The sequence below is a fragment of the Lepisma saccharinum genome, chromosome 25 (genome assembly GCF_977018435.1).
Source record: "Lepisma saccharinum chromosome 25, izLepSacc3.1, whole genome shotgun sequence".
Lineage (NCBI taxonomy): Eukaryota > Metazoa > Arthropoda > Insecta > Zygentoma > Lepismatidae > Lepisma > Lepisma saccharinum.
Window position 1 is genome coordinate 1,798,426 of NC_139253.1, and position 13,792 is coordinate 1,812,217.

Below are 13,792 nucleotides of genomic sequence, written 5' to 3' on the forward strand. Positions count from 1 at the left end.
AAGGTATTCTGAGTTATATCAAAGCTTGTGAACTATGTATGAGAACGAAACCGAGTAGACGTCCGTCCAAGGGCATATTCCAACAACATTGTAACCAGGGTGAAACTATTTTGTTTTTGGATATACAAGGACCATTAATTAAAGGTTCGCAAGGAGAAATGTTTCTTCTCACCTTACAAGATGCTAACACTAAATATCTGTTCGCTTATCCAATGAGGTCAAGTACAGCCAACAGTATTGTAAAAGCCTTGCTAGAAGGATATGTCAGGCATTTTGGCATTCCACACAGGTTGGTCAGTGATAACGCCACGGTGTTTCATTCTAACAAATATGTGGACACTTTAACATGCTTAGGTATAAAATTGGCGTATACCCCAATATATCACCCTAGTTCTAATTTGGTCGAGAGAATTCATTTTGAACTCAACCGGCTCATGCGTGTGTTTTGTAAAAACAACCACAAAGATTGGCGGAAATATATAGATGTAGTTGTAAGCTTATTAAATGATAGTGTACACACACAGATAGGTTGCTCCCTCCGAGTTACAACTAAATAGAGATCTTAACTCATGTATTTTGAATCATTTTAATTTACCGCCGAATGAAATTTCTCTGTGGAAAGATAAGCTATAGATGGCTTTGTAAAGGGTTTCCAAGCAAGGAAGAAACGAAATGACAGGTACAACTTGCAACAAGAAAATAGACCTGAAGTTAAAATAAAAGACCTGGTATTTGTAGAAACCCATTATCTTAGGAGCCTCCTAGAAAATCGCACTAAAAAGTACTGTGAGGTCTATAAAGGTCTGTATATGGTAATTGACAAACAAGCAACTAATGTATACATTGTAATAGATTTGAAAACTGGCAATATCAGTGGTAACCATCACAGTGATAATCAAAAAATCTGGAATTGTTCCATTGAAAAAAGAAGTTGTTATTTAAGCCAATTGGAAAAACTAAATCCAAAATTGTACAAACATTTGTTTTGGGTAGATCAAAGAAAGGTTTAGATTTTGTTTAAAATTATCTATATTTATTTGCTATTTTTATATTTTCTTTAACGTAAATGTTGTTGTATTGATTATACCCAGTATATTTGACCATGATGTATACCAGCTTAACTGTAACTACACAAAGTATGAGTGTAGATATGATAACAATGTGTAAATTTTAAATGTGTATTTTATTTTGTAAAACTTTCACTTGAAGGAAAATTTTCTCCCAAGAGAGGGGAGTTATGACAGTTGTATCATGTGAATAATTTTGTACTAGAGTGTATAGAGGTAGGAACGTCGCTGTGACGTGGTGAACGACCTCAGAGCTCCTCATGCCTTGCGGCTCGAGCGAGGTGGAAAGGGGGCGGTGCTAGCAGTTGAAACGGCAGATCGCTTGACGTCGGACTGGGTATCGAGCAGTGGCTTGACGTTTGTACGGGGTGTAATACCTGCAATTACGTGTTTGTGTCGAATAAATAGTAAGTCAAGGAATCTGATACTTATTACTTCCCGTCGTCATAATTTCAGAATATTCCTTCCGCGTCTCATTTCTCAGCTGCTAAAAATACATTTTTTGTAATTGTGACGTGTGTGACACTTCTGAGACATGACTTCAGGACCTTAATCATGCTCTCAGGATACTCTGTAACGTATACGGGTTTACGGAAACAATTTTATTTTATTTTCACAAAACAATCTTTACTCGATATTTAGAAGACTTGATTTTTATAAAAAAAATATTACTATATACTATTTTTATAAACATTCTTGACTGTGACGAGTGTGACAAATTTTGTGACGGGTGAAAAATTATCATGAACAGATATTCCAAACTAATTTTTGTTTCATAAATGATGTAGGGTACTTTAGAGCTTAAGTTATATAAACAAGAAATGAGACATTTAGAACAAAATTAGAATGAATTAGTTTTCTTATAGTATATTACCATACCATAAGTAAACTAAATTAAGTGCAGACGCTACACATAAAATCCCACTTCAAGACTGCTGGTACACTTCCAGCACAGTCCTGAAACATTCGATAATGACATCTTCTTTACATAAATATTTTCTAATTAAGGAATGTTATATATTTATTGCTTTAGTATTTTTTTCTGAATAACACAAAACAATTCAGAAAGGCATTTTGGAAATTTAAATAATATTTTCTTTATGCGCAAAAAAGTTATTAAATCCTTTTAATTCGCCGACCTCCGTAGCGGAGTTACTGTCACAACACACTACGACACCAGGAACCGAGGCTTAGACTGGCTTGTGGCTGACAAATTATGATTACTCTAAGTACATAAAGTGCTAAAATTACCCTTTGTAAAATTTCCCTGATTTCGATCGAAATTTCGTTTATCTTTATCCTGATTCTAATGCAAAATGCGTCAATTTCCCAAAAGATTTACTTACTATAAATATCTCAATGAAAAACGGGAAAATTTTGCGAGAAAAACGCAAAAAAAAATTCGTCTTGTTGTTCCTTTGTAAAATTATTGGTCGTGATTAACCTGGAGTGCATAAATGCGACGTTTTACGGCTAAATGTATCTATGTAGAAACAAAATATCCCTAACAATGTTAATATGAAATTCTATCGTGAAAATCAAATCCTGATGGCTATATGCTTAACTAAACTGGTCCCATATTTTTTAATGAACGAACGCCACTGGTTCGAGAAAATATGCAAAGCCTATGGTAAGTGTTTCTGAGCTTCCAACGTGCTCAAAGTACTCGGGAGAGCTTCAGCTCGGAAAAAGGAATTCGCTGACACCAGACATTCTGAGTTGTGCAAAGTTTGCATTTTCGTTGTCGCTTGGAAGGACTGAACTAATTTCTCTACAGCGACTGCAAGAAAACTCGGAGGCTCGTTTGCCGGCGTGTTCGGGCGGGATCTTCGGGTGAGTTCGGGATGCCGTCGGAGAGGGGGAGTGGAAAAATCGTTGCTTCGGGCAGCGGGCAAAGGAACGGAGGAAGAAAATGCAACGCGATGATTCGCTGACTACCACCATGACGCATTAATGTTTACGAAACTTTAAATTACTACAAACAAGGTTTAGTAAGAGCTGCGAGAATCTAAATAAAGTCAAGGACTTTAAAATTACGTCATAAATGGGATGGAAATAGAGAAAACTTCGTCGCGCTTGCGACAGCGTGTTTACTTGAACACTTCCGTGCTCGTACAAAAACAAGACTTGGGAAGCTGCTAGCAAAATAAATGACTAATAAACCTTGCATAAAGTATACTCAAACCTAAAAAATGAATTATACTTAAAAATTTGAAACGTAAAAATTAATAAAAATTCTAAGCAAACGTATAGTCGTAAAAAATATGATCTGTAAAAGATACAACAGGTTCGGGAACCTGAGAATTTGGCTTACTTTCTGCTTTTAAAGTGACATTTGAAACTGGTGACTGATTCGCAAATAAATCTTTAACTTTTAACTCTGGCTGGACACAGGGTGAAATTGGCAATTCACTTTCCATTTTGCGGCTGTTTTGATCAAAACTAAGACCCTTGCTTACGGCAAATTTCTGAACTCTATCTTTAACGGATAAAATATTCTTCGGCAAATCTATACTGTCGTCTTTAGTGACTAAAATATTTCTGGATACATCCTGAACTTCTTGTTGTACCCTAGGTTGGATAATAATGGACTGAGGCAGGGGTGGGGGAATTGGCGGGTGACTAGTTTTTAATGGTACCACTTCAACAATCGGTGCAACATCATCGTAAATCTGATCAATGGACGGTGGATCATTATTAAATTTGCTTAACTGTAACTCGTTGGTACCCTCATGGTCATAAATAATAGATTTCTTGCATTGACATTGAAAATAACAGATTATGAAAATTATAAAAATACTAATAATAAATGTTGTTAATAATAAAATTGTAATTATATTATAAGGATAGTCAAAGGACTTGTTCAACAGATAAATAAAATTAGAAGCTTTTACGTATGGAAGAAATCCGTTTAAAATAGCTAAAATCGCAATGATTTTCATGATGCTTAGGCAATCAAAACAAACAGTTCTTCAAAACTAATACGTACTTAAGCGTGCCTAGTCTAAATTAGTAGGTGTTTTAACTCAACTTTATTTATTTTCTGACTCTAGGCTCAATTTATCTGCGTAATTTTATTTATTAAATATAATTTAGTTATTCTCTACATTTATTAGCACTGGTTTAACTTATCTTATTTTAAATTTTACTGCAAACTTCTCTTATTGAAGTTCAGGTGTTATCTTTACTTTTAAGTACTTAAAATCAATCAAACCGTACTGAGGTACAAGGTAAGGAAAAAATTGAGTCTGATTTACTCCTGACTACCTGAAATAAAATAATAATTATTATTTATGCAATCGTTAAATGCATTAAAATACTAACATCACTAAAACTTGAAGAATCTTTAATTCCCTCTACTCATTCTAAAATATGCTTAGCATATTATTGTGGCAAAGTTAGAAACTAAAACCGTCGTGGTTTAATCATAATCATTCTGCGATGGCAGAATGGATTTCCAGGATTATCGGTTGCAATCCAATATCCGCAGGAAAATACTTGTTATTGGAGCGCAAAAAAATCTTGACGTCGACGTCTACATATTCATATAATATAAATATTCTCATAATTGGCGCTTAAAATAAACTTTGCTAATATAATCATATACCTTCTTCTGAAGAGTAACTATAAAATTCTAGTGATGTATTCGCTGAGCTAGTATTATTACATACTGCAAAAAACTTTTGTGCCTAAAGCACATTACTAAATAATAAGTCTGCTTTTAATCTTTAATATTATTAGTGCCATTTTATTATAAATTATTATTATGTCACGCGAGTGGATTTAATATATTAGACCTGTTTCACTTTAATAAATGCCGTAACTTGGAGCCAACTTGCAATATTTATATTTAAGATTTTAAAACAATCTGCATTTTAAAGTTGTTAACGTTCGAAGCTACAACGTGCTAAGGATAAATATTCAACTGTCAAACGAAACTGTTTCGGACAGGAAAAAAAAATATAAATATATACTAACAAAAGAAATCTCGTTAATATGTGAGAAACGTCCACGCCGTGTGATGCTCTCCTAATACTCTTCTAGTTATTCAAAATAAGTTGGCTATGCCTAACTTTGCTTAAAGCATATAAGTATATGTATATCTGTGTACGGATTCATTCTCGTCACAACTGCTTACCTGTGTACGGACATCTCTCGTCACTGCAGGCTATTTATACATCTATTACTTCTCAACTAGAACTTTTAATTAATAGGGCGGTTTATACCCTAAATCACGGTACGCCACTCTAACTATATACGCTTGGCGTAATAGCGGACATAATTGTACAGCGTGTCGAGGAATATAATTAGCGTTTCGTTTCTTTACATATTAACATGGATTAAAATTTTCAGGCAATGTATGCGGAAGTTAAGGTAACATAAGGCAAGTGACTATCTCGTGCAAACTTGACTATCTCCTTAATCTAAGCTCCCTTCATGAGGTGCTAGGAGACTTCAGTCATTAAGAATATAAATGAGTGGTTCTCGGGGCCTTATTAGTTCCCAAAACTATATATGTATAAAGTGTAATATCCTCGTTGCAAAAGTCTTAGCAGTCATAGTTCAAGCATTCTAAATCCTTTACAAGTTACGGTCAGTTTTAAACCAAATTTAAGTTAAACTTTTAAGAAATCTCAATTAATAATAATAATAACAACAATATATTGACTCAAACAAGCATACTCTGTGCCATGACTCGTTAAAATGCACCATAGTGCTGATTGACTCTGACTCGGTGGCACTAATTTATTTTCCTCATTCAAAAATAACTTTAAAATCCACTTTTAATCCACGTTGTTAATTAATTAAAATGTTAAGGATAAAAATCGTTTACTGTTTACTGTAGCTTACTGCATCCTCATAACCAACGTTGTAATAATTTTCGTATTCAAGATTATGTAAAAAAAATTCTAAAATCACTGTCAATGCAAGAAATCATCAAATCTAAATGCCTTTTCCTTATTCCTTAATTAAAATTATGGATGGTAAAAATTTCTCAGGTGGGAATTTGTCGTAGCCATGGTGCCAGGTTCGTGAGTGAACCACAGAGCTACCAGGAGCAGATTGATAGGGAATCATCCACGGACGTCCCTGGGCCGGCCACATTTTTAATGAAATGGGCCTCCCTAAAATCCGACATCGAACCTTCCGCCACGCGGACTGCCGGACGCTCCTGATACCATAGCTCCAGCCCGACGCGGGTAACCGCGACGGAGCTAGGGCGCAGTTCCTCCGCATTTTTACATTTCGCTGATTATCGACCCAGCTTGAAGTCGATAAATTTAATCGAATTCATCCTCATGTTAGACTAAACATCTATCATGGCATATATAAATTCTTCTCCCCCCCATAAATGCAAAAAACTTTAAGCCCTATGTATTTTCAAAATTAATTTTGGCAAGGACATACCAAAAAACTAAACAAGTGAACAAAATTTTGGGGTGGGGTTAAATTTAAAACTGATTGTTGAAACCTCTACTGGATAACATTCTATTTTCTCATCGCATTTCCGAGGAAATGAATGAGAAGCCCAAATCTCCACCACGTAACGAAAGTTGGGGTGGGGTTGAATTTAAACTGGCTAACAAACTCTTTTCTCATCGCATTTCCGAAAAAATGCATGAGAAGCCCCAGCAAATCCACCACGTAACGAAATTAGGGGTGGGAAATAAAACTACAAAACTAATCTTTCAATTTTCATTTAGTTCATGAAGAAATAAATGAAAATCCCAGCACCTCAACCACGTAACGAACCTTAAAGTTCGTGGGATCTTAAGAGTATCTAGCATGTTAACCAGTTAATCGATGGGGTGATGTAAATTGGTCATCATTCATCCTTGATGAGACCACTCGTCATTAACATGACGAGTTATCGCTTGGCAATGCGAAAGGTACAAATTTACACTAGGGATTAGACTACAGAAAAGACAATGGTTACTCGTTGGGTTTTGTGAACCGTTGAACCTGTATCATGGCTGGGTGTAGGATAATTACCTGTCTATCTGAAGTCTTTAGCTGAATCGAAATAATCGAAGTCCTCTGTAAGCTTCTCTCTTATGCTGACCAAAGCGTGCTTCCACTACTGACCTCCTGCCTTGCTGACCAACTTCTCTCTCTCCACTCAATCCCAAAAGTCCGTCACTTCCCAGCTTGTCTCACCTCTATATTCCCTGGTCATCGAGCTCTTCCTCGATGCCGAATCGCCGAATCGTGTGATTATAATAATTGCTACCATGCAAACAGCTGACTCTACAACCAGAAGTATTACCTGTTTCCTGAATGCTCAGGAGGTTTGCATGGCACAACACAATGCATAGTAAACATGCCTCAGAGGCTTGAGACAGCTGAGAAAAACAAGTGAATGCCCTGGTCAACATGAAGCGTTCAGAGAGACTTAATAAAATAAACATACAATCCTAGGGATTGATACGAAGACTGCTGGTACACTTCCAGCACAGCCCTGAAACATTCGATAACGACATCTTCTTTACATAAATATTTTGTAATTAAGGAATGTTATATATTTATTGCTTTAGTATTTTTTTCTGAATAACACAAAACAATTCAGAAAGGCATTTTGGAAATTTAAATAATATTTTCTTTATGCGCAAAAAAGTTATTAAATCCTTTTAATTCGCCGACCTCCGTAGCGGAGTTACTGTCACAACACACTACGACACCAGGAACCGCAAGTGGAATGCCATGGGTGTTCCTTGTGAGTGTCCCTTCATCAATTTCACCATATTTCATCCTCCTATTCGGGAGTGGCAGAAAAGCGAAGTAACACAAATTAATACAATCAAACAAAAGCTTAAAAATTATTTGAGAACTGTCAAATTTTGTATCAGTGTATTTTATGTGCGTTTCACTATAAAGATTGAAATTTGATAGTTAATTTCTTACGCATATACATAGCATCTAAATTTTACAGTAATTTAGAACGATTGGTGCTTAATAAAATATAACTGTGTAGTTTAGGTTTGTTTGATTTTTACCTTCTAAGACAGAACATATTCAAAGTTAAATAATATTAACTCTCGGGTTCAAGATTCAAATGACAAATCTGATATTTTTTCTATATATATTATTATCTGGTGTCTACTGTCAGCGAGATCTTTAAGTTCAGGATAGAAAATAAATATTACCATCTTAATTAAATTAGTAATATTTGTGTCTAGTAGTTCAGACCCCATCTTGTATTGTGATTTGTTTTTGTTTACTTGTGTGTGAAAATACCCAGAAAATCTAAAAAATTCAATTTGTTTCTAAAATATACAGATTTCAAAACTTACATGCAACACTATTAGGTTGTTTGTTATTTATATCTATACTCTTGCAAACTAAGATATGCAAGAATTATATTTATTTTGTGAAACAGCAATTTGAAATAATATTATTTCTTAAAATAGAAATGAAATATAATAAGGAACAGTCAATAAAAATGTGAGGCATACCTTCATGACGGTGCCTATGTTCTGGAAAGTATTAAATATTCAAAAATAGTTAATCGTGACACAAAATAATATACAACTGTATATATTTATAAAAATGGAAATGCGTGACTTTCACAATTGTTATTGAAAATTTATTTCAGTGTAAGTGTTAAACCTTTATATGAAGTATAAGGAGAGGAACAAATTATAGCCCCTTGCGAAGATCTTTAAAGAAATAACAATTTGATTAGTTATTTTGTTCTACTTCCACTGACAAGAGATGTTAATGATTGTGGCAAATGTTTTTAGGAAGAGGATTGTATGAAGGAATATTAATTCTTGATTCGTAGGGATGTACCATTTAAAGTAAAATTTGAGAAATAATGTGGAGTTTTACTCTACACATAACTAAATAGTCTATGTATGATATATTATTTGAATTTTTAACTCTCAATTCATTTAGTTGCATGTAATTAGGATTAACTTCATACTAGAAACTAATGATTTGCATCTGTCTTGTGAATTGTTTCAATAAATAACTCCAGATGTGAATTCAATGTATCCACACATGCCTACAAATTCAATTTACTTTTCAACAACCTCGTGATAATGTCAGCAATTATATGAAATGATTCGTGATATTAAAATTTACTGGTCTCGTGTTGGATACGCGGTGGAGGCGCAAAGCACAATGGTTCAGATACTATTTCATACTTGGTTAAGTTCCGATTAGACTTTGTCAATGAAGTGGACTTCAAACAACAATTCAATCAATTTAAGTTACTGAGTATTGTGATTCCTATCCATAATGCAATGAAAGATTACTTGGGAGCAACATCACTTAATAATATTACAATAGCTCCAACTCATTGAGTTTATATGAAAATGTTGATTATGTATGGGCAATTCCATTGTGACGGGTGTGACATTCAGACAAATTGACATTCATTTTTTAAATTAATTTCTTAGTACCTTCATATATACAGCTCTATCAATTCATGTAATTTCATTTCCTTGATGAAAGTTATTTAATTTCAGAATATTCCTTCCGCGTCTCATTTCTCAGCTTCAGAAAATACATTTTTTGTACTTGTGACGTGTGTGAAACTTCTGAGACATGACTTTAGGACCTTCCTCATGGTTTCAGGATACTCTGTGAGGTATATGGGTTTACTGAAACAATTTTATTTTATTTTCACAAAACAATCTTTACTCGACATTTAGATGACTTGATTTTTTTTTAAAAAATTACTCTATACTATTTTCATAAACATTCTTGACTGTGACGAGTGTGACAAATTTTGTGACGGGTGAAAATTATCATGAACAGGTACTTCAAACTAATGTTTGTTTCATAAATGAAGTAGGGTACTTTAGAGCGTAAGTTATGTAAACAAAAAATGAGACATCTAGAACAAAATTAGAATAATTAGTTTTCTTATATTATATTACTATACCATTCCTAAACTAAATTAAGTGGAGACACTACACATACAATCCCACTTCAAAACTGCTGGTACACCTCCAGCACAGTCCTGAAACTTTCGATAATGACATCTTATTTACATAAATATTTTGTAACTGTTATAAACTTATTGAAAAACACAAAACAATTCAGAAAGGAATTTCTAAATTTTAAATAATATTTTCTTTATGCGCACGAGGGTTATTATAAGCTTTTCATTTGCCGACCTCCGTAGCGGAGTGGCTATCACAAAACTCTACGACACCAGGAAACCCAAGTGGAATGCCATGGGTGTTCCTTGCGAGGGTCCTTTCATCAATTTCATCATATTTCATCCTCGGCTCTGCGAGTGGCAGAAAAGCGAAGTAATACAAATTAATACAATCAATCAAAAGCTTAAAAATTATTTGAGAAGTGCTAAATGTTATATCAGTGTATTTTTTATGTGCATTTCATCATAAAGTTTAAAATTTGATAGTTAATTTCTTCCGCTAATTTTGGTTTCTTTGTATTTTACCTTCTAGGACACAACATATGCAAAGTTAATTAATATTTACTTTCGAGTTCAAGATTCGACAAATCTGATATTTTTATATATACATACATACATATATATATTTTTTTAATGGCGCCCACAGGTCACGGCCACGTATAGAGGACATCAACACAGACAAATTTTCTCAGCAACATTTATCTCGTTGGAGCGTCGTTTCGGCACTGCAGTCGTTCAAAGAAGCCCGTTTTGCCGTCTGAATGCTGGTAACCCAACACAATATTTGGTATCATTTGTGACGTCATGTCCCGTCGTGAAGCGATGAGTTACAGGGTTGTCCGGAACACACATATTCTGTGAAAAATTACATAGCTAAAGTCAGCCATATTATGTACTGTAAAACAAAACAAGAAAACACGTTCTGTAACGTAACATGAAGTAAACAAACGATACGAAAAATGGTAGAAAGGAAATAGAATTCAATTCAAGTGGAAGTGGTCATATCGAATTTTGTCTCATCTTGCATATCTAGTTAAAAATTTGCATTTACAATTTAGTCTATCTACTTCGTCCTTCTGACGCTAGTTGTCTGTCACACACTGAACAGATGACAAAATAGAAATGAAAGAACTCAAAATTCAAAAGGTAAGCAACACATAATATAATGTATATTCAGGTTATTATGAGGCAAGTGGCAAAAATGGTTGAAAATACAGGGATATAAGTAGTAGTAATACAAGCTCTCGGACGACTGTGTTTATCTATGCACCGGATACACATGTAATAGTTTGCAACTGTGAACAGAGCAGTATATTCGTTATTGATTCATCATTACGTTGTTACTGTGGTTGTCCGTGTTTTAGCCGTAATGTAACAACGTGAACCTCGGATACTTCAGTTATCAGCACAAAGGTACCACAAGGCATCTGGACACAAACCTGTAGATATCAACCTTGCAACGAGATTTGCAAACGTTTGACATGTAACTGGGCGTAAACAGCCACATGTAATCTGCAAGTCCAATAAAATTTATTGTTGTTGACATTTGACATGTAGGCTGAGACAAAATCCGATATTGACACTTCATTTTGAATACCATTTCTCATATCGTTGGTTCACTTCCCCCTTCCCCTCAGATGACTGCTGATCTTCTGGCTGATAGACTATGATAGACTATGTTAGGTCTTCTGGACGCTTTTCTCGCTTCGTTTTACAGCTAATAATGTGGTTGGAAGTTCGTCATTTTTCATAAACTTTGTGTGTTCCTTGCAATCCTGCCATGCGCTGTTTCGCCGCAGTTAATGACGTCACAGATACGATCAAATGTTGTGTTGGGTTGCCAGCATCCAGGTGGCAGAACGGTCATTTTTGAACGGCTGTAGCGTCGAATCGACGCACCAATGAGAAAAATGTTACGGAGAAAATTTGTTTGTTTTGATGTGCTCTATACGAATCTATGCTTCATGGGCGCCATTAATATGACACCATGATAATATGTATATATATTATTATCTAGTGTATATTGTCAGCGAGATCTCTAAGTTCAAGAAAGAAAATAAATATTACTGTCTTAAATAAATTCATTATTAAAAGTGGTAATCGTTGTAAGTACCAAAAGCGAAAGTGTTGGGATATCGCATCGTTCCGCACATCAGTCCGTACGAACGTTCACACCAGTGACCTCTCGGCTTCCCCGATGGCGCAGTGGTACCTTCGGCGCCTTGTAATCAAGGGGTCCCGGGATCGATACCCGGTGGAGGCACAAGTGGTTCGGATCGCACTTTAAACTGTAGGTCCAGTCCCGATTAGCCTTACTGTGCATAAAGTGGACTTAAAACAACAAATCAATCAATCAATCAATCAACCAGTGACCTCTTTACACGCCCTTTGAATTACTTAGAAGGCTACCAGCCACCTTTCACGATTAGCATATTATAAAATAAAGGCACATTTCACAGTATAACGTGGAAAACGGTGTTTCAATTATTGTGTTTACCAATTTTAATCTACAATTATTAATATTTGTGTCTTATAGTTCACACCCCATTTTGTATTGTGATTTGTTTTAGTTTCCATGTGTGTGAAAATACCCAGCAAATCTAAAAAATTCAACTTGTTTCTAAGAACTACAGATTTCAAAACTTACATTCAACACTCACAGTTTTTTCTTATTTATATCTATATTTTCCAGTGGCAGAAAAATTTCCAAAGTAATATAAGAATTATATTAATATAGTGAACTTAAATGTTTGAAATAATATTATTTTTATTTTTAAATAATAAAGAGCAGTCATTAAAAATGTGACGCATACCTTCATGACGGTGCCTATGTTCTAGAAAGTATTAAATATTCAAAAATAATTAATCGTGACACAATATAATACAACTATGTATATTTATAAATATGAAAATGCGTGACTTTCACAATTGTTATTGAAAATCTATTTCAGTGTAAGTGTTAAACCTTTATATGAAGTATAAGAAGAGGAATAAATTATAGCCCCTTGCGAGGAAGTAAAAAAGAAAAATAACAATTACATCAGTTATATCTAACTTTCACAGACAATAGATGATTATGATTGTAAATGTTATTTGGAAGAGGATTGTAAGAAGGAATATTAAATATTAAATTTGATATTTAATTTCTTACGCATATCGCATCTAAATTTGACAGTATTTTAGAACGATTAGTGCTTAATAATTTAAAACTGTGTAGTTTGGGATTGTTTAATTCTTTCTTTCTAGGACACAACATATTCAAAGTTAAATGATATTAACTCTGGGGTTCAAGATTCAAATGACAAATCTGATATTTCTCTCTCTCTCTCTCTCTCTCTCTCTCTCTCTCTATATATATATATATATATATATATATATATATATATATATATATATATATATTATTGTCCAGTGTACAGTGTCTGCGAGATCTTCAACTTCAGGAAGGAAAATAAATATTACCATCTTAATTAAATTATTAATATTTGTGAGTTGTAGTTCAGACTTCAATTTTATATTGTGATTTGTTTTAGTTTACATGTGTGTGAAAATACCCAGAAAATCTAATAAATTCAATAAGCTTCTAAGAACTACAGATTTCTAAACTCACATTCAACACTCATAGATTGTTTCTTATTTATATATATATTTTCCAAACTAAGATATGCAAGAATTATATTTATATAGTGAAACTTAAATGTGTGAAATAATATTTTTTTTAATAAAATAAAATATAATAAAGGGCAGTCAATAAGAATGTGAGGCATACCTCGATGACGGTGCCTATGTTCTAGAAAGTATTAAATATTCAAAAATAATTAATCGTGACAAAATA

At 34.0% G+C, this 13,792-nt stretch overlaps 1 protein-coding gene across 1 annotated transcript in view; it reads right to left on the reverse strand.

The window, feature by feature from the left end:
- Positions 1–13,792, reverse strand: part of LOC145978987 (uncharacterized) — a 370,418-nt gene that overhangs the window by 25,381 nt on the left and 331,245 nt on the right. The window contains exons 36-38 of the mRNA XM_083112046.1: positions 13,727–13,747; positions 12,771–12,791; positions 8,522–8,542 (exon numbers count right to left, since the gene is read on the reverse strand). Of these exons, the coding sequence (XP_082968172.1) occupies positions 8,522–8,542; positions 12,771–12,791; positions 13,727–13,747 (63 nt within the window). The remainder of the gene's footprint in view (positions 1–8,521; positions 8,543–12,770; positions 12,792–13,726; positions 13,748–13,792) is intronic.